Here is a 19,044-nt window from a genome sequence, read left to right as displayed (position 1 = left end):
TTAACTAGCTGGCTACTGATGGATCTCTATGGTCATATCACACCCGGCCTGTTTGAAAGAAAAAAAAAACAACCGGTGCAACAATCAATTTGGAACATATATCGCCTGCCTAGCTACTAAGTATATTAATGTGTTTTTGAGTCTCTTTATGAAAAATAATAAATAAAAAAGAAGAAGAAGAATAAGGATCTATAATTATATATATATATATATATATATATATTGCAATATGTTGCTAAAGTTATGGTGTGTTTGAATGAAAAAAATTGTGAAATCCGTAGGAGTTTAAAAATGATGGTATCATAAACTCCATTAATCTGAATTTTTTCAATCAGTATTTTTTTTCATTTTAAATTTAATTTGTTCACCCCATTTCAAAACCGAAAACACCTTTTTTCTATAATAAATTTCACCCTACATAACTATTTTCAACTTTAAACTTACTATATTTCCCAATTTGCTACTATTTTAATTCAAATTTAATTTAATAAGAGAATATTAGAGCATCTCCAGCAATGGGTGCTAAAATTCTTGTTAAATTTAGCAATTTCTTACATGAGCTCTCTCTTCTATCAAGGATTGATAAATATATTACTAAACATATGAACGTTAAAAATATTTGGCTTAGGTTATATATAAGAGAGAGAGAGAGAGAATTGACAAATTAGTCAATTTGTTTAGCATTGTTAAATTTAGCCTTTTTTTTGTCAATTCTGTTGGATCTGAATTTACCAAAAAAAATTTGCTAATAATAATTCTGCTAAAGATGCTCTTATAAGCTATATATTAAGTTTGGCTTAATTTGGTGTCATATCATATACCAGACGGATGAAACTGACCTGACTATGTTAATTTGAAGTACACATTCATTATTAGTTATTAGGAAGTAACTTCCTCATACCAGGAGAAAGCCCGGAGTTTCATTTTTTTCATGAACAATATTTATCCATGAGTAGTGAATTATTGTAGACAAAAAATAATAGGTTTGATGCAGGATGAAAATAATTGTGTATTATTGAATGATATGAGGGCCTATATATATAGACATTACATCACCTGAATCCCGTAGGATTCAGAGTCCTAATCTATTACAAAGATGTGAATCTATCTCTAACAGGAAACCTAATAAGGCTAAGACACACACGAGGGTAGAATAGTAATTCTCCTGCAACACTCCCCCTTGTGTCGCATGCCTAGGTTGCATGGTGCACACATCGTTTCATCGGTAAAAACCTTGTCAAGCAAAATAAAAACCTCTTGGGTAAAAACAAAAGCTTGATCGAAGGAAAAAAGAGCACAACGCACCGTCTACATTTGATAGCATCATATGAGGTAGACTCCCCCTGAAGTCTAACAACTCCCCATGATTTGTGCTATTACGACCCGAATCTTTTACGATTCGTTGCGAATAGTTTTATCTTTTACTCGGAACGAGAGTCGTACTACGTGTGACGACTCTAAAAGTTGACTTTTCGATGCATAAGTTTTCGGGAAACATCCCTTCACGAAAGTCGTAGAGCTCGTCGGTACGAATTTGTGGACACGCGGTACGCCTAAATCGAAGTTCGTATGTAGGAGTTACGAATCAAGAAGTGTGTTGGGCATTTTTGGAAATTAGTATAAATGGGGGGTGAAAATCAGAAAATGGGGAGAAATTCGAAAAAGCCCGTTCGCGCCACTGTTCATCGTCCAAAACCCTGTTTTTTTCCCCGGCGGCGATCTCCGCCGTCCGGCCACGGATTGGGACGCCACCGGTTCTGTTAGCTTCGTCTCGCCATTCTCCGTCGATCTACATCGGAGTTACACTGCGTCGATCGCCGTGCGAGAAGCAACAAGGGCCGGAGGTTCCTGCAGATTACGCGGTGGCCGTGCGAGCTTTTCCGGCGGCTCTGGAGCTCAGGGCCGCTGCAAGTCAGCGTGATCCTCCCTTCTGGGTATGATTCGACCGGAGTTAGATGTCGAATCAAGCTGCATCATGAGATCGAATTCGGTGCACTGTTCCGAGCTTCAGAGGCGTTTTTGGGCCACTTCCTAGCCGATCTGGGCTTCGACTCCGTCGTGAAAAATGTGTGTTTTCTTGTGATCTATAACTTTCATATTGGAGTCAAGTTGATTTGGAGAGGTTGGAGAGGGGTGGTGCGTGGGGCCCACGCGCAGCCACTGTGGCGGCGCGTGGTGTCATTTTTGGGGCAGTAGGTTGCTCCTTTGAGTAGCATTCGTCGATACGAACTTATCGACATATTAATCGATGTATTTGGTTGTTGTATGATGTTGGTAAATTAGATTATTGTATAAAAGATTAATGTGATTGTCGTGTGTTTGATGGATGATGGTTATAGTGATGGTTGCGTATGTCGAATGTGTTGTTATATGTGATATACGAATCAGAATGGTTAGGAGTTTTGCATGATTATGGTAAGTGTGTAGGTTGGTGGTAAATGTGAGGGTTTGTGATACGATATTGACCCTCGATAGTTGTTGGTTGGGAAGTCGGGTTGTTGATGAATAGTTGAACTATGAATGGCTTGATCCCTCGTAGAGGGTACGTAGGCAGCCCAAACAAGGTTTGGGTGCAGCCACAATTAGATTAGATTTTGGTTTGCTAGTTTTAATTTGGTTATTAGTGCGTAATTATGTTAGTTTTGGGACGGGTCATCTTATGTGCCATAATCATGGAGTACAAAAAACAACATATACAACGTTCATTACATGCTTCTCAAATGTACTCTCGGGCTAATGATTAATCATTAATCTAGCCGCACATCCTTAGAGCATACATGTTATAGTTAGCCAAACTTAGATCTTAGGAAACAAGATTGCATAACAACTCAAAACAAGAGTTTGCATCGAAAATCAGATTCTCGGCTAGAATAACCTTCACTCATTTAAACGGCCATAACTTCTTCGTCCAAATAGGTATCAACGAACCGTAAAATGTTCTGGAAAGTACACACCCGTGGATTTCCAATGACATAAATTTCACAACCTAATTTGATCGGAGCAGTTCACAGTGCTCTGTCGAAGTTGACTGACTTGCAAAATTTCAGACATAACTGTCCTGCTTTGTTAAAACGGCTATAACTCACTCAATAAGATAGCTATGAACAAATGGTTGGTGTCCCTGAAAGGTAGACACATAGACATTTCCAACGGTACTAATTTCACCATATTGCATTGAGCGAGCTGTCTTATAAGTCTCATTGAAGTTGACCTACGAAACTGGACAGATTATAATTTGTCATATTCAATGTGTCTTTCACAAAGGAATGAGGGAATGGACAAATGAAGGACTGATTTTTGTCCGAGATGGAACCGTACGCATCCTTTATGCTACCAGTGTCGACTGCTACACCAAGGCGTACGTTGATGTTGCTGGAGCTGTTGGCGGCGTTGGTGTGGATAAGATTTGTATTGGTTCACTAAGTGTAGAACTAAACCCATGTCAAAAGAGCAATGCAAGTCCAATAACAATGCATAGGCGCATAGTTAATCACATTATAATAAAAGCAATAGTGTCCCAACAACACTTACATATATGAATCTATAGCTCATTGAATCTCTTCATCATCTTTACTTAGACGGAATATAGAATATGGGTATGAGTTCCTGCCATCGATTTTAGTATGTTCTCTCGAACATCGCAATCTGATTACATAAGCTTTCCGTGGTCTGGAGGCTTTTAAAATCCCTCAGAGACTCTCATATATGCGTCAATGACCACTATCCTATGCTGCAAATCAGTTTTCATGGACACTAGTACTATCAAGTAGCAGAAATCAATTATGTACATAACGTGAAAATATAACTCATCGTAGTCAATACTAGGATAATAAGACTTCATCTTTCTCATTACACTTACGAACAATGACCAACATAACAAGTCTAGTTCAGTCTGTATTGATTCTTTCCACTTCGGCCAAGTTGCTCATTGTTGATGCTTTACAACGGAATAAGAGCATAAGTGAATACATCATCAATCATGGGAGATCAATCCATTAAACCCATGTGCGCGCTGTATACGATCAATTCGTGAGATTTCTATTCTTCTCTAACATCAACAAAAGGAGTCTGTAGCGTCCCACATAAACTTAGTTGATACACATGTTTAGAGAATATCTCTTGATGATGGGCGAAATACTTGTGCCTACTCACCTCGCTTCTTTCTGGTTTTGATTCTAGAGAATAATGGTCTACCCCTCATCTAGATAGGAGCCAAGACTGAAACTATGACTCTTACTAGTCATCTTTGTGTTTCCCGCCCTTGTTTTGTGATGCAATATCACAGGCGCTGACAACACCACAACGTACGATGGTGCCATCTCCGGCTTCCTTCCCACTGTCAGGGATGGTGCCAACGGTGCTAGGACCAGGTCATATGAAATTCTCTCATATTCTGAGAGTTCCAACCTTACCGGCATATCACAACATTTATGTGCGATCTCGTCACTTTCGCAATATCGCTAAAGTCATTGAGCATCGAATCTTTGACTTTCTCGAGGTTGATAATGCGTTGCACTTATTTCTTACTCAAAGTAGTCTGGTATCTTAATGAGACATAGTGCCACACCACGTCAATTCCTGGCGTTAAAACCGAAATGGGAGCATTCCATATCTCCCCATAACGACGGGAAGTATGTCTCATGAAAGTGACCGTCTGCTAATATCGCAGGATAGAGATTCACGGTTGTAGATTGGAAATAGCAGACAAATGTTGGTGATTCATAAATCATAACCAACCAAAATACTTAATCGTTTCAAGTAGACCCATTGAGATTACTACAATAGAGGCACATAAACAACTTTAACCAAATAGGCGTTTAGTGAAAAGAACGTTGGGATTGTATCTAGTAACCATCTAGTACGCACTAAACGCTTGGCAAGTTGTGGGTCTGAAACGAATAAATGTCGCTGCATGCAACATCATTACATATCCTCATGCAAAAATCGGCAGGTTAGTACCCATAACCAAGTCCGAGCTCTTCTAGATCGTGCAGTGAATGAACATGAGAAATAATATGTTCAACGACGATCCCAGTAGATATGCAAAACGAAATCATCAAACGGTATCCAAACGAATAGATTTAAAAGGATGGGAAGGGTGGTGAGCCCGTAGTATGATGATCATAGCTAAAAACTTTAGCAAATGCAGCGTTCAATGTGGAAAGTAAAGCGACGTGTGACCAACGCGTCAAATCTCTTAACCTATACCATAAAAATACCAAAAAATGTCTGCATTCGGTTGTATAGGGTCAACTAATGTCACCTTCAATACTTTGTAAGAATGAAATGTTCTCGGATAGAGCCTTAGCAAATAAGGACTTCCTTGAAACTAGTAAATAAGGACTTCTTTGAAATCTAGCAAGATAAAAAGTTTTGCAAAATGAGCGATGGGCATCAGATATTGCCATGGAGGCATTAGAAAACCGGGAGGCATCAAAAGCTCCTGTGAAGGAGAGGATGCCGCCACCGATGGCCTAAATGCCATGGAGCCACCGAGAGGGGTAAGCTCGGCCTCACCGTGTGGAGCACGGGTGAAGTGGTCCTCCAATCGCCTCGTGAACATGAAAAATAGATGATCATGTGAATTTCAAAGAACTCAAATCATCATATCTCGTTCAAAATGATCATGTCAAAACTGAACCCATGATTCAAAGAATCTTGAATTACATAAAGCTACTACTGTAGGCAAGCAAAGCTATGTCTGCAGGCTAACAAAGCTACTGTCTAAGCTTGAAAAAACTAATGTCAATGAAATCTGACAGATTTATTCATCTCAATTCTTAACACATATATCAAGATGAAAATTCATCATTGGCATGTATGGCCCTTAAAACTTAGCAAGGCACGAAGATATAGAATACAATCTCGGCACGAGATCCGTAAAACAACTACATGTGTCGTAGGACAGTGTGGGTGGTTACGTAATTAGCAAGACACTCGATTCACGGCGGGACATTCTCAAAATAAAATTAAGAGAGTCAACAACGCGGTGAACTTCTCTAGACAATACGCCGTAGGATATTGTAAGAGGGGAGATTGAAACAAATGGCAATCTCATCGAATGTATCACATGGCAATAGAACTACATTCTTCAACTTAAGAGTTGGAAAAACATGGTATTGGAGCAGTTGAATACCAAACAATTAGTATGGAAAACCATCAAATTGAAAAATAGTAAGCAGCAAACATAGCCAAAATAGATTGACTAATCAAAAGTCCGTAGCAACAAAATCTTGCATACCGGATCGGGCGGAGCCTTAGCCTGAGGCTCAAAAAATTTGCTTACTTGACGATGGAAGAATGTTACATTTCCATCTCCAAAATTCCCTCAAGAAATAGAGACAGGTGCCAAAAATGGCATGTGTTTCTCGGATGTAGAGCATGTTTCTAGGTCAACTCTGGTAATACAACGTCATAGACGTTTATTGAATCACTTTAAATGTGTCCTATAGAATTTGTTATTTTTGGGATCTTTTGTCAGGAAATAGTGCTGCTTCAGAGTAATGAATTTCAACTCAAATAAATGAGTACGTAGACCTTGAGATTATCGTTTATCAACATGCGTTTAAGAAAACTCAAACATTCAAAAAACAGTCGCGAGGACGATGCATCCATAAGAAACAAGGGCTGTATAGGTTTCGCATAATCGAAACTATTCACGTATGTAACCGGAATTAGAAGGTTTGTGATGTATATGGTCACAATATAATCGATGCATATCGGCGATTCTCATGATCACACCCAAAACAGCTGTGTACTCAGACAACCACACGTAATCGACTTCATCCCTTTAAATAATAACGTGACTCCCCCAAGACCGTCACACGAAAAGCGTCGACCAAGAGGGGAATCATATCCCTCTTTGGTCTCATTGGCGTTATAAGAAAGGCCAGAAAAATAGACATGAAGAAGGCTAATAGCGCCCGATAATTTATATATATATGTTCAAAAGCAGCAACTTTAAGAAAAACATACTTGTTGGTCTGCCAAATATACCTTATATAATTAAATTGTTCTGCAAATCGATCGTCATGCATGAAGTTGCTTGATGAAATCATTTTCGATCTTCGTCCGATGACATAAAAATCTTGTATAGATACGATCGAAATCGTATGTAGATGACAAAAGTATCGTCCATCTTGGCATGAATGTCATCACCATAGTACGACGAGCAATGATTTTTCCTATATGAGCACGTGAAATATCGTTAGAAATAAAAACATGCCAATGATCATTTAAATATAAAATAGGAAAAAGGAAAAGGAAAAGAAAGTTTAAAACCAAATAGGCTCAGTTGGGCTCGGTGGAGCCATAGGCCCTGAATTATGGGCTGGGTCTGATCTGGAAAACGGATCAGGTCCTGCAGGTTCGGGTCAATGAACCCCCGATACGGGTCGGATCATGGAGATCCGGGGGGAGTCCAAGAAGAGACGCGGGTCTGCAGATGCAATGGAGGAGACCTCCATGTGTCGCCGGTTGGAAAGGCTCGACGTCGTCGGCGACTCGGAAAAACCGGTTCGAGGCTCTTCTGAGAAATTTGGCGACAAAGGCATCTCTTGCATATGAATTATGGCTTGGCATCGAAACTGGGTTCTAGACGTACAAGAGTGGCCGTCGATTTTTGGAAGCTAGGTCTCATCCGGGTGGGGAGAAGGAGGAGGGCGCCGTCGGGTCGAGTAAAGCTCGAGTAAAGCTCGGGTCAAGATGCAGAAGACCTAGATGGGGACGGCGTCGGAGTACAAAGGCACGCTTGAAAGCGGCGCTGGTTATCTGAATAGGTGGTCTCTCGACGACAGCGGAGGGGGTGACCAGAAGACGCAAGGCGACATCATGTAGCCAGAGCGGAGCCGCGGCTGGGCTAGCAGATCGATTAGAGAAGAAGGATGGGTGCCTAAATCAAAAATATGGGTGCCCTTAGCATATCGATTTGGATTTTCTGGTTGCTTCTATGCTTTCCGACGACAATTTTGTCGGTAATTCTCAACTTTACTGGCTATGCTAAAAGAGAAGGCTGCCATACATGTTGGAGGTTAGGGCTAGTGTTAATTTTTCTGGTGGCCTCGTCGCTCATACATTGTAGGACAAAGTGTAGGATGAAAATAATTGTGTATTATTGAATGATATGGGGGCCTATATATATAGGCATTACATTACCTGAATCCCGCAGGATTCAGATTCCTAATTTATTACAGAGATGTGAATATATCTCTAACAAGAAACCTAATAAGGCTAAAACACACACCAGTGTAGAATAGTAATTCTTTTGGAACAAGGTCTTAATTATCATGTTTTTAAAAATTGATTAAAGACATTAATTAAAACTTAATCTCAATATTTATTATTGGGATCTCAATCCAGAATGAACCCTATTGCTTCGAAAGATGCTTGTGCATCTTTTAATGCCAGAAATTGGGTATCCTAACTACTTATTTTAGGAGTTATTTTGTGTACCCGCCACACCATGTGGCACTACCATGTAGTATACTCATCCAATCATATTACACCATGGTATAATTAACATGCACGCGGTGAAAATGAAAAAAAAAATTTTACATATAAGTAATCAATCAGAAAGAAACATAGTAAAAAATTGATCAATAACATTAAGAAGGTACGCCACGTGAGATATATGGCGAGTATATATAATAATTTCTCCTTATTTTAGCAATAATGTAGCACCAATTCCTCTTCATCCCCTTATAACTTAACAAATTAACAAAAATTCTGACAGACCACTAAAAGTGTTTCTTCTTAACGTCGAACCTTACTCCACAATTGACCATTAAATTGTGACTAACTACATGTTGGTGATGACAAGACAAAGAAAAATTATGTGAACAATCGAATGGAGATGCAGGAGATGGGGCTTCGTAATATACATAGAAACCCATATCCGGATCTGGTTATTCTATGGTGGCGGTGCTCTTCCAAGGGGCAATGTCCGTGCTTGTTTTGTGACGACACCGCAGGGGCTTCTTGGCGGCAATCGTGCGAGGGAGGTGACGGGAGAGATTGACGGAAGAATCGCTTGGGGGACTTTGAGTCTCCCGGGGCTTACTAGGCATCAGAAACCTTAGGTTTCGTATGGGGGCGGCAGACTTCTCTTGGGAAGGACGAAGATCATGCTAGGGCGGGGGCGTGGTGGACGTCCTCGTCGCTGTGGCATTGGGGCTGCTGGTTCACCTCGTCAGATCTGGTTTTGATTTTCTACCCTGCCATGGGTGCAATGGTCGGGTGGTGCTACAAGGGCGGCATAAGACTGCCCAGGCTGCGGTGTGGGATGTCGGAGATTGTTTGCCGGAGTCGGATGGATTGTGACGATGATGGATAGTGGGGTTGTGTTGTGCGGCACCAACTGTTTGGTGGCTGGGAGTTTCTCAACGTTGGGCTTGGGCCTGGGCTATTGGCCTAGGCTTGGGCTAAGCTTTGAGGCTTTTAGGGTTCTTTTTCTGAATAATGTCGTTTTATTTTGCTTTTGTCGTAGTTTCATTTCGTTTTTAATTTTACTTTTTCGTTCTTATATCTTATAATAGGATTTCAGCATCTTAGTGATGCAGGCTCATGTCTTGTTTATTAATGGGGAAAATCATCAGTAGATGGTTTCTCTTATGTACCGCAGTTTGCTCTATATGGGCATTCTGAGTGCTTGTCTATCCTAAAATAGGTGATAGCGGACGTGTATGTATCGGCATCTTGGGCTTTTATTAATGAACATCTTTTAAAAAAAAATTAAAAAAAAAAAAGAAAATTTATGTTATTGTGCGCCGATCAAAGATTTCATACATCATGCTATCTAGTCGGTGCATCAGTAAAGAGAGAAAGAGAGGGAGTGAACCTAAAACTTCATAGCTCCTCGTCCTTTCTATTCTTTTTCTACACACACGTATATGTATATATATTTATATAGTCCATATTCAGAGTGAAGCTTCACTCTGAAATTACAGAGTGAAGTTCCAATTTTTACACACTTTTGGGTCAAATTTTTTCACCATAAGCGATTCAATATTTAGGTATGTTATTCAAGATCATCTCCACAAAGTTTCATCCAATTTGATAATGGTTTGAGCTTTCAAAATTGAGATGTACATGAACAGTTCACGTTGAACAATTTCAATACCTTAGCGATGTCCGAATTAGATGAAATTTTGTAGAGATGATCTTGAATAACATACCTAAATATTGAATTGCTTATGGTCAAAAAATTTGACCGAAAAGTGTGCCAAAATTAGAACTTCACTCTGTAATTTCAGAGTGAAGCTTCACTCTCAATAGGGACTGTATATTTATATATTTATATACATACATATATTGATAAATTGATTGATAATTTAGACTAAGCATTACTTAGTAATCTAAAGGTCCAAACTAAACTCTTTTAATTTCTGTTTTCTTCTAATTTTGAATATCATCAACTTTTAGATAATCATCAAACTTAGTTAATTCTATAAAAATACACATCAATATGTGAAGCTACACATTTTGTTATCAAACAAATATATGAAAAAACAATAGTTTCACTTTACAACCAATTCTTAATAATATTTTACGACATTCACTCATCGATCTAACGGATGTTTTGATACGTATATTATATTGAAGTTTGTACATTTGATATATGTATCCAAATCTCGAGGTGTCACAATCAAATGCCAATATATAACTCTATTCAAGCATGCTTCTGAACACTTGTTAGCCGCCAAATGAATATGATGGTTTAGTCCTAATTGTATAATGAGCAAGTTTATTTTATTTTTCCTGAATCTTAACTTGTTCATATTATGCATATTTGCATAAAAAAAAAGTATGAAATTAACAATAGTTCAGTAAACTCTCTCGAACATCCTTTTCACATACGAGCACAAACATTATGGAACTAACTCTAATGCAGCAGAGATCATAAAATGTATGTTGATTTCAATTGTGATGTGAATAAGATTTTATTCAAAAACAAATCTTCTTTTAAATATGAGAATCTATTTGCACCTCTGAAATGGCTGGGTGTATCTCCATATTTTCTCTTGTTCTGTTTCACTTTTCAACTCACATGTAAATAATAATATCTATTAGAGGTACACTTAGCCATTTTGGATATAAAAAGTAATGGAGGTACACTTAGTCATTTTAAGGTACAATAGAACCCCTCTTTAAACATTATTCATTATTATTTTTTCCTTATCTTCAATTGTTAGTTTGTTACTAAAGAAGAAAAACACATATGCTCAAGCTTGTATGTTTGTGTTTATCTGAACTTTGTCTAGTATGCTTGTTTTTGCTAATGTAAATCCATAATTTTAATAGTTCAAATATTAAATTTATCAACATTTGTAGATCACATCCGTAAAAAAAAAGTAAATAGATAAGCTTGGCAACTTATAGAAATTAATAATCGAACGATTGCATCTGATTTTTGATGCTGCTGCATCGCCTCATGTACTTTCGATTTTAGTTTAATATATTTATCGTCATTCTTAAATAAATAAAAAACATAAACTTATACGATAAATATTTGAATTTTGGTCTCATTTGAACTTGAGAATTTGATCTGAAGCGCTTATCCGAAATTGTTGAGGAAAGGACGTTAATCAATTAGCATGTGATATGTAGCCCTGCTAATCAGATCTAAATCTGTGGTACAAGTAAGAAGAGGAGAATTGTGTTGGGGACCCAGGTCGTAAAAATCTGAAGAGGAGAATTACTTGCAAGAAAATTGTGTGGTTTGAAATATAATTTACTTTCATCAACTGTCTCAATCTTGCAGCTCTTGCTGTTTTTTTTTCTCTTTTTCTTTTTTTGGAGAGAGGATGCACTTGCTTGGTCTACATAATTTTGCGTTTGAGGCTTTTGTAACCATTTTTTTTTTATATATCCAACACTGTCTTTGTAAATCGGAAAGTCCCTTCTGCCATATTGTGCCAGGGTACCTTATGAGAACCTTCATTTCTAGTTGGGACAATTACATAATAGAAAAGCATCTTTCATAATAATCGCGTCTCAATGAAATATTATGAGGGAGGGTTTCTAATCAAATTCTTGTTAGATTTTCAAACACTTGTTAACCGCAAAAGAATATTTCATGGGCACTTTAGCAAAAATTTCGACCAAGATATCAAGGATGTAACTCTTTCTTCTTCATAGTTAGAGATTTAATGTCAACCATACCAACAACAGTGTATACAGAATTTAATAAGAAAACAAAAGCACTCAATAATTTATAAAGAAAGAAGTTAGAATGATAAGATGAATCACAAGAACTAGAAGCATCATTATCCATATTTTTATAGATAGTCGGTGTACTTATACAGATCATACTTTACAACTAACTTTTCGTTTCCATCTATGTATATAATTACAAACAATACAATCTGATGTTAAAGGCAGTGGTCTAAGCTCAAGATAATTGTGGTGCTCTTGATGGCCGTATTAGAGTTTCAGTATATGCCATAGGCAAAGCAAGTAATTTCTTAACTTTGCTTACATAAGCCCTCTTTGTGAAGTTATAGTCGTTGGCTTCTATCTCATCCAAGATTTGGCGATACAAAAGTAGGGATGCCATTATCTACATTAGTTGAAGAGTTGATCAGACTTTCTTTTATCTGATTATTGAACATCATACCAAATGGAAACTCAAATCATTCTTTGCATTTATTTTATGTAGCAAAAACTTTTGTTGCTTACCGGCCATCTGCTGGCTTCACTGAGCTCAGTAACTTCTTTCTCTGCCTCATCAAAGAACATCCTTGCTCTCTTAATTTGACTCTTCATGAAACTCCTCCATTTATTGGTGACCTTTCCGGCATATATATCGGCATCACAAAGTCCTGCTTGTGCGAGCTCATCCTGTGGTAAATAAATACGTCCCCTTTTTGCACTGGCCGACAAAAGGCTTGTAAGTATAAAATTGATAGCAGGTGAGGTAATGTACTTACAAGTGAACAATGATTAAGTTCCAAGACATGCCATTTGATATAGAAATTGAAACAAAGGCAATGACCATATTCATATAAACTACGCAAAAAAAAAAAAAAAAAAAGAGAGAGCCTATAAGCTATTACTCTTCTTCCTAGTTTTTATTTCAATTTTTTTTAAATCCATTTGGCTTGAATACTTTTCAGTGTGCACATTCTGTTGGAAGGAACAGAAATCAACTCACTATTGAACCTTAAGTAAATCTGAAGTTTTCAGCATTTGTGTACATTGAGATAATTTAATTCAACACAGCGTATATGGTTTTATAAACCGAATTGTTTATGGTTTCATGCACTATCCTTCTAAAACATATTGCTAACTTTGCTAAACTTTTCAGCAGATCAATCATTCAAGCTCTATACTTACTCTTCTCCAACATCCCTTAGAATGTTAGTTAGCTGATTTGCAATGCCTAATGCTAACGCAGCATTATATACAGATTCTGTTGTTACTTGCGAATCAGGTGCTATGCCCATAACCGGAACACTCATTAATCCAACAGTTCCAGCTACATAATAACAGTAGAGGTATAGTTCATCAAAGTTCTTGTATGTTGATTTCCTAAGGTCCATTCTCATCCCCTCTATCATATCCTTGAATGGCTGCAAGATGCTCATACATAAGGCCAATAAGTTCCCAAAAGATACAACATAAATGATTAAATATATGGCTAATATTCATTTGTTTTAATGTCATATATATAATCCTCAAACTTATAATTTTTAATCTATAAAGTCTACTCTGTCAATTTATTCATTAACATGATGAGATGGAAATTAAAGATCCTAAAAAAAGTGTAAAATGACAAAAATACTCCTAGATCAATATTTTCTAATATTTTCTTCAATTATCTAATAAATTTATGATTTTCACGGTAAGTTAAATTTATACGAAGACACAAAGAAATAATGGAAATGACTTTGTCAAGTAAAGACATTCATATCTCTTAAAAATATATCGAAAACAATAAAAAAGAAATACTAAAGAAAATAAAAAGAAACATTGATATTTTGGTAATTACACAGTTTTTTGGAGAATATTTAACGGCCACCAACTCATCATGTTAACAGATGAATTGACGGAGTGGACTTTTTAGATGACATTGAAACTTCAGAGAGTAAATGAATGACCAACCAAAACTACATGGACTAAACAAACATTTGCGCTGTATACAAGCACAATCATGGTATTATTTCAATTATCAATCAGTTTGACAAGGCTTCAGTTGGAACTATCCAACTGGTTGATGACAATGGGTAGGTCTTAAAAACTCATATATTACCTTACCATAAAAAAATAGCGCATTCTTTGCACGTGTATTATGTAGAAGACACTGCAAGCTAGTAAAATCAAGTTTGTCTAGACATCTATCACTTGCACCTAGACACTTCATGGATGGAAACATGTAGGTTACATACTCCAATAAGCTCACGTAAACCCTCAGAATTGCTTCTCTTATTGCTAAGTATAGTTGTAAAATGTCAGAATTAATTTCATGAATATCACGGCTGTTGAAGTTTAATCCATGCATTATGCACAGATGAGTGATGACAGCTCAAAGATTAGCCTTTTAACCTTATAAATATTTGACAGTATATATATTCTAACCTGAATATCAACAGGAAATTGGGTGACCGTATCTGATAAAGCAGCATCGAGCATATCGAATGGACGACCTTGGAAAAGATCATCAAGCCTTGACTCCCACCTGTCCAAAGCTTGTGGGGTTATGTGTGAAGCATTAGGGCCATCAACAAGCTCATCAGTTCTTCTACACCACACTGTAAAAATGTAGAAAACATCATGAGAACAAAAAGGAAGATACATTTCGTCACATAGGTTGATGTCAAGAACAAACATTTCTAGAGTCACAGTATTTTTTTTTATTACATAACGAGAATAAACAGGTCTGCCTTCCTGTCTCCGTCGTATGGTACTCAAGAAAATAATCGATACAAATAAATCAAGAACAAGGGATAGCATATACTAAGATACTAAATATTGCAGTCACTTTCCACCCCTTCCCATTTCTCCTTTTTTATCCCTCTCTATCCACAACAAAACGTCCATTCGTCTCTATCATGTAATTTGATATTGTTGAGGGCTTGATATTTGTATAAGAAATATTCATATTGCAGAAGTGAAAGACTTGTAGGCAATCATTTTAAGAGGAGTAAAGACAAACAATTTGTGCTTCACTTTCAGATAGTACAGATGAGGGGCGGTCATAATCTAAAGACGGTATGTTCTAAATTATATTTGAATTGGGAAAGCTAATAAAGTAAGCAACTGATTCTATCTAGTCAAAAGTATGCATAAAGGTGTGAGTTCATGGTCTCACAATGGTCTCTTAGAAAGGTAAGGACGTATTACAGCAGTAAAATTGGAAGTAAGCAATACATTAGATGACCTAGTCGATCAGCAGGAAATATGAGATGACATAACTGGCCTTGGCAGATAGTTCTCTTTCTAACGATTGTAAATTAAGATCATGTATTGGGGGCTAATTTTCCGTGGCTGCAATATTATCATTTTTTGGGAATATACCGATCAAGTATGCACATGAATTTCCAATAGAGGTAAAATCAAATGGTATAATAATGTCAAGTTTCCTAACATATGTGCTTATTCCACAGTTTGATCAGTTTCATGAGTCTCAAAAAATAGTATCACCAAATGTACTCCTAGCTAGAACCATTCTTAGATTCTTTTAGCAGACAAATCTTACTAAAATATACTAATCGAATATGGATATGCTAAACCAACTACTAATTGGAGATAAATATACTAAAACAAAGTCATAATGAGACAATCAAAGTCTTGAAAGTAGTCATAAACTCATAATCACTCACCATATATTGCCCAGATAGCTCTTCTTCTCTCGGGGGTCATCAGCAGTGTACCTGAAAAGTGAATAATGATACACTTAGCTTACTAGATTAACTGCAAAACAGCTAAAAGTCAAACATTCTTATGGATCAAAAGGAGAAGACTTACCCAGGTAAAATGTCTTGGCATACTCTGCACAAACTTCTCTGCATCTATCATAAGCTTCACTCAACAAGCTCATATTTCCTGGTAGAGCAATATCAGGCTTCACATCAACATCATCTCCACTAGTCCTCAACTGCTTCTCCACCAAGGCTGCCTGCTTCAGCACCACATCATAAACCTTCCGTTCCGATGACACCACTATTTCTCCGGCAGGGTTGGCCACCATGCTTGACAAAATGGGAATTCCGGTTTGACTTTGTACGCCAAAAGTGCTTGAATACTCGACTTCTGTACTACTCCTCAGACAACATGAATTCCATTTCTGCTTCCTACCCATCTTTGCTCTTCCATCCCCCAAAACAAAACTCAAAGAATCCAAAACCCCAGAGCAATTCAACACCTTTGTGTTAGGGGAAACCAACCATACCAATGCTATAGACATCTTTAATCTCTCCTGGGCTTGCCCTTCTCCACCTTAATCTAATCACGCCAAACTCATTTCAATTTTAATATCAACCATGCAAACATTTGAATGAAAACAAAAGCTTAACCCAAATGACTCAAGGAAGACTCAAAACCAAAAAGGGCATTGCTATTAATAAGTGAATCAAACAAACATGCAAGTTCAACAACTGGGGCACCAAACCAAACTCAAACTCTAATTGGGTATTGACCACAACACTAAAATATCATCAAATATATGAATTGAGGAAGTGGAAAGTGGAAAATGACATAGAGGTGAAGCACCAAAAGACTAGAAGCTGGTGCTTACAGCATTTGTTAGAGAGAGAGAGAGAGAGAGAGAGAGAGAGAGAGAGAGAGATCAACCCACTAAGAGCAGAACAGCACCAAATTAAATAAGTCAAAGAAACACCGTTAATTAGTTCAATGCCGACATCAAACTAACAACGGAAGGTGACCCACATAAGACTGATCTCCAATCTTCCAGACTCTCTTCTGTGTTTCCAATAGTAATATGATTCAGTTGTTTTCCGTTTTGATTATGTTTTGTTTAACCCTAGTCTCTTTCTAGCTTAGTTGGACTTTGGGCACTTTCACTGATTTAGTTGTCGACACACTATTTTAGGTCTTCATTTTGGTTCACACCTATTTTAGGTCTTCATTTTGGTTCACACTTATTTTAGGCCTTCATTTTGGTTCACACTTCACTATTGGTCATACCTAATTTATTTACATATATTTTCCCCAACTCTGGGGTAATATATATTTTTGTTATTTGATCCCATTACAATTATATAACCCACATTATAATCAAAAATTCTTATATTCACGGCATGTAAATACCTATACACCATGCGAGTTTAGTCTTTTGTAATGCTTTTAACCATAATGCGTTATATAAAAGTCACTCGTAATAATTTACAACGATTCATTTTACGACATCCGTGTACGAATTAGTTTTATCTTTTTCGTGCTTTTAATTTTGATTTTTCAAATGAGTATAGGGATTTTTAGGGTTAGTGAGGAAATTGAGAAGTGGGAGTGGAGAAGATCCGATGAGGATGGCAAGTGAGGAAAGGCCGCCGATCAGTGGAAGATAACGTTATCAAATAGCAAATGCCAAACAAGAAAATGGGGTGGGGGTGTACACGTGGCAAGCTATGGGGTTAGTTGACCTTGTGGTGGGTGACCGTGTTCAATTCCACAACAGAAATTAAGGAAAACAAAGAAGGATGGGACGGTGTCGTTTTGCGTGTTTTAAAGTGCGCGGGGAAATCTCACTTACCCGGGTCCCACACTTCTCGGGGCGTTTTGGGTGCGACACGTGTCTCTGGGCTTGTAATGGGAAACAAACCCCGACTCGCATTTTGCTCCACTGCACCGGCTACCCTCCCCACCATGTCGGGTTTTGGTTTTTCTGGTTGAGTGATCGAAAATAAGAGAGCTTTTATTTATATCACTAAATTGTCGTTTCAACTTACTTACAATATTATGTTGACACAATGACATGTACCAAGTGAAATCGCACAAGCACCTAATAGACCTGATCAGCATTGACATGACTCATAAAATATGTTTTGATATTGGTCTGCGAATTTTTTTTAACATAGTGTTAAAGTGATTTGGGGTTCACATTTAAAATCAGTTGAAAATAGATGGAATGGCCTAATCCTTATAAACTCACAAGCTATGTCCAAATTCCCAATGTGAGATTTATACTCTCAACATGCTCTCGCACGTGTGGCGAATTTTCAAACCATATACGTGGACAACATTTTGGGTAATGTGGAGTCTGTGTGGCAATTTGAGTTTCACACGTGGACGTGTGTAACTTGACTCTGATACCATGATAAAGTGATATGGGGTTCACATCCGAAAACAATTGGTAATGGATGAAGTGGCTCAAACCCTTATAAACCCACATGCTAGGTCTTAATCCATAATGTAAGATGTATACTCTCAACACAGAGATTGATACAGTACACTTACCTCATGTCAATTAGAAATCAAAGTTTTTCGTCATACAATTTTGACCAACTTATTTTCCAAATCAGTATACATGTGTACGTGGATCGTAATATGCCACCTTGAATACCCACAAACGGATAAGCAATATATGTTGAAATGGCGTATGAAATTCTTGCTCATATAATTCTCTAACATAAATTTTAAAGTAATTTTATCAAGACACTCGATGAATATAACTTTTCTTTATATTGATTCGACTGAGGAGAAATCTCCTCGATCATGAAAGAATTACAGTATGAAGTGATCTTCGAGGGTGATCGAAAAGTGATTTGAGATTGAGAGATATCTGTTAGCATGAGTCAAATATACACACCGGATCTCACCAACCAAATCTCTAAGCCGTAGTAATTGACAAATTATCTTTGGTTTCATACTTGTTAATTGGTAGCCTAGAATCCTATAAATACCCTGTAATTATTCATATCAAATATAAGAGATTGTAGCTTATTCTACTTGGTATCAGAGCAAACAAAAAAGGCTCTGTTTTTCTGGGTTTTTTCTTTTTCCGGCAGACTTTTTTCTTTGGAGCTCCTGCTGCTCCTTTATTCCCTGCCGGCCGCCCTCACTTCCGTCGAGCTCACACGTGCCATCCCA

General features: G+C 37.4%; 1 protein-coding gene across 1 annotated transcript; it reads right to left on the bottom strand.

Moving 5' to 3' along the window:
- Positions 1–12,248: 12,248 nt before the first annotated feature.
- LOC126797192 (phytoene synthase 2, chloroplastic) lies at positions 12,249–16,719 on the bottom strand. Its single transcript, XM_050523881.1, has 6 exons — positions 15,964–16,719; positions 15,819–15,869; positions 14,575–14,747; positions 13,333–13,568; positions 12,676–12,868; positions 12,249–12,556 (listed from the first exon to the last, which is right to left on the bottom strand). The coding sequence occupies exons 1-6, from the start codon at positions 16,400–16,402 to the stop codon at positions 12,389–12,391; spliced, it is 1,260 nt and encodes a 419-aa protein (XP_050379838.1). The 5' UTR covers positions 16,403–16,719; the 3' UTR covers positions 12,249–12,388.
- Positions 16,720–19,044: the final 2,325 nt, after the last annotated feature.

This window comes from Argentina anserina, chromosome 1, assembly GCF_933775445.1.
Source record: "Argentina anserina chromosome 1, drPotAnse1.1, whole genome shotgun sequence".
Classification (NCBI taxonomy): domain Eukaryota; kingdom Viridiplantae; phylum Streptophyta; class Magnoliopsida; order Rosales; family Rosaceae; genus Argentina; species Argentina anserina.
Note: the sequence above shows the minus strand (reverse complement) of the source record. Positions and strands in the feature narration are given on the sequence as shown.

Bases quoted from the DNA above. Each gene is read 5' to 3' on its own strand.
- LOC126797192 (XM_050523881.1), bottom strand. From the start codon at position 16,402: ATGTCTATAGCATTGGTATGGTTGGTTTCCCCTAACACAAAGGTGTTG. The intron at 15,870-15,963 runs GTAAGTCTTCTC...TTCACTTTTCAG, and splicing joins TGCCAAGACATTTTACCTGG to GTACACTGCTGATGACCCCC. The intron at 12,869-13,332 runs GTAAGTATAGAG...TTTGTCGGCCAG, and splicing joins CTAAGGGATGTTGGAGAAGA to TGCAAAAAGGGGACGTATTT.